Raw genomic sequence first — 304 nt, 5'->3', positions numbered from 1 at the left:
TTGATTCTGATATTATAAACAAGGCACGCGCTTAAATGCTAATTTCTCTTTTGCGTTCTAGGATTGTTTTGGTCAGCAACTTGAAGACCATCAAGGAAGTGTTCTCGCAGGCGAAGGCGGCAGGACGCCCAGAGTTGTTTATCATAACCGTCAGGAATAACTTACTGACAGACGGCAGACACTCAGCCCTTGGTGAGTTTCGTGCATAGATATTGTTATGTGTGAAGGTATCATATATCGCAGGAATGTAATCGTGTATTTGGTGAAGCAGATGAGACTTATGGTGGTAAGTCTATTCTGTAAA

The 304-nt window shown here is 42.1% G+C and overlaps 1 protein-coding gene across 1 annotated transcript in view; it reads left to right on the top strand.

Moving 5' to 3' along the window:
* The window catches only part of LOC119593179 (cytochrome P450 2L1-like), a 6738-nt gene that overhangs the window by 2485 nt on the left and 3949 nt on the right, over positions 1 to 304 (top strand). The window contains exon 4 of the mRNA XM_037942158.1: positions 62 to 192. Coding sequence (XP_037798086.1) covers positions 62 to 192 — 131 coding nt within the window. The remainder of the gene's footprint in view (positions 1 to 61; positions 193 to 304) is intronic.

This window comes from Penaeus monodon, chromosome 31 (assembly GCF_015228065.2).
Source record: "Penaeus monodon isolate SGIC_2016 chromosome 31, NSTDA_Pmon_1, whole genome shotgun sequence".
NCBI classification, from domain to species: domain Eukaryota; kingdom Metazoa; phylum Arthropoda; class Malacostraca; order Decapoda; family Penaeidae; genus Penaeus; species Penaeus monodon.
Note: the sequence above shows the minus strand (reverse complement) of the source record. Positions and strands in the feature narration are given on the sequence as shown.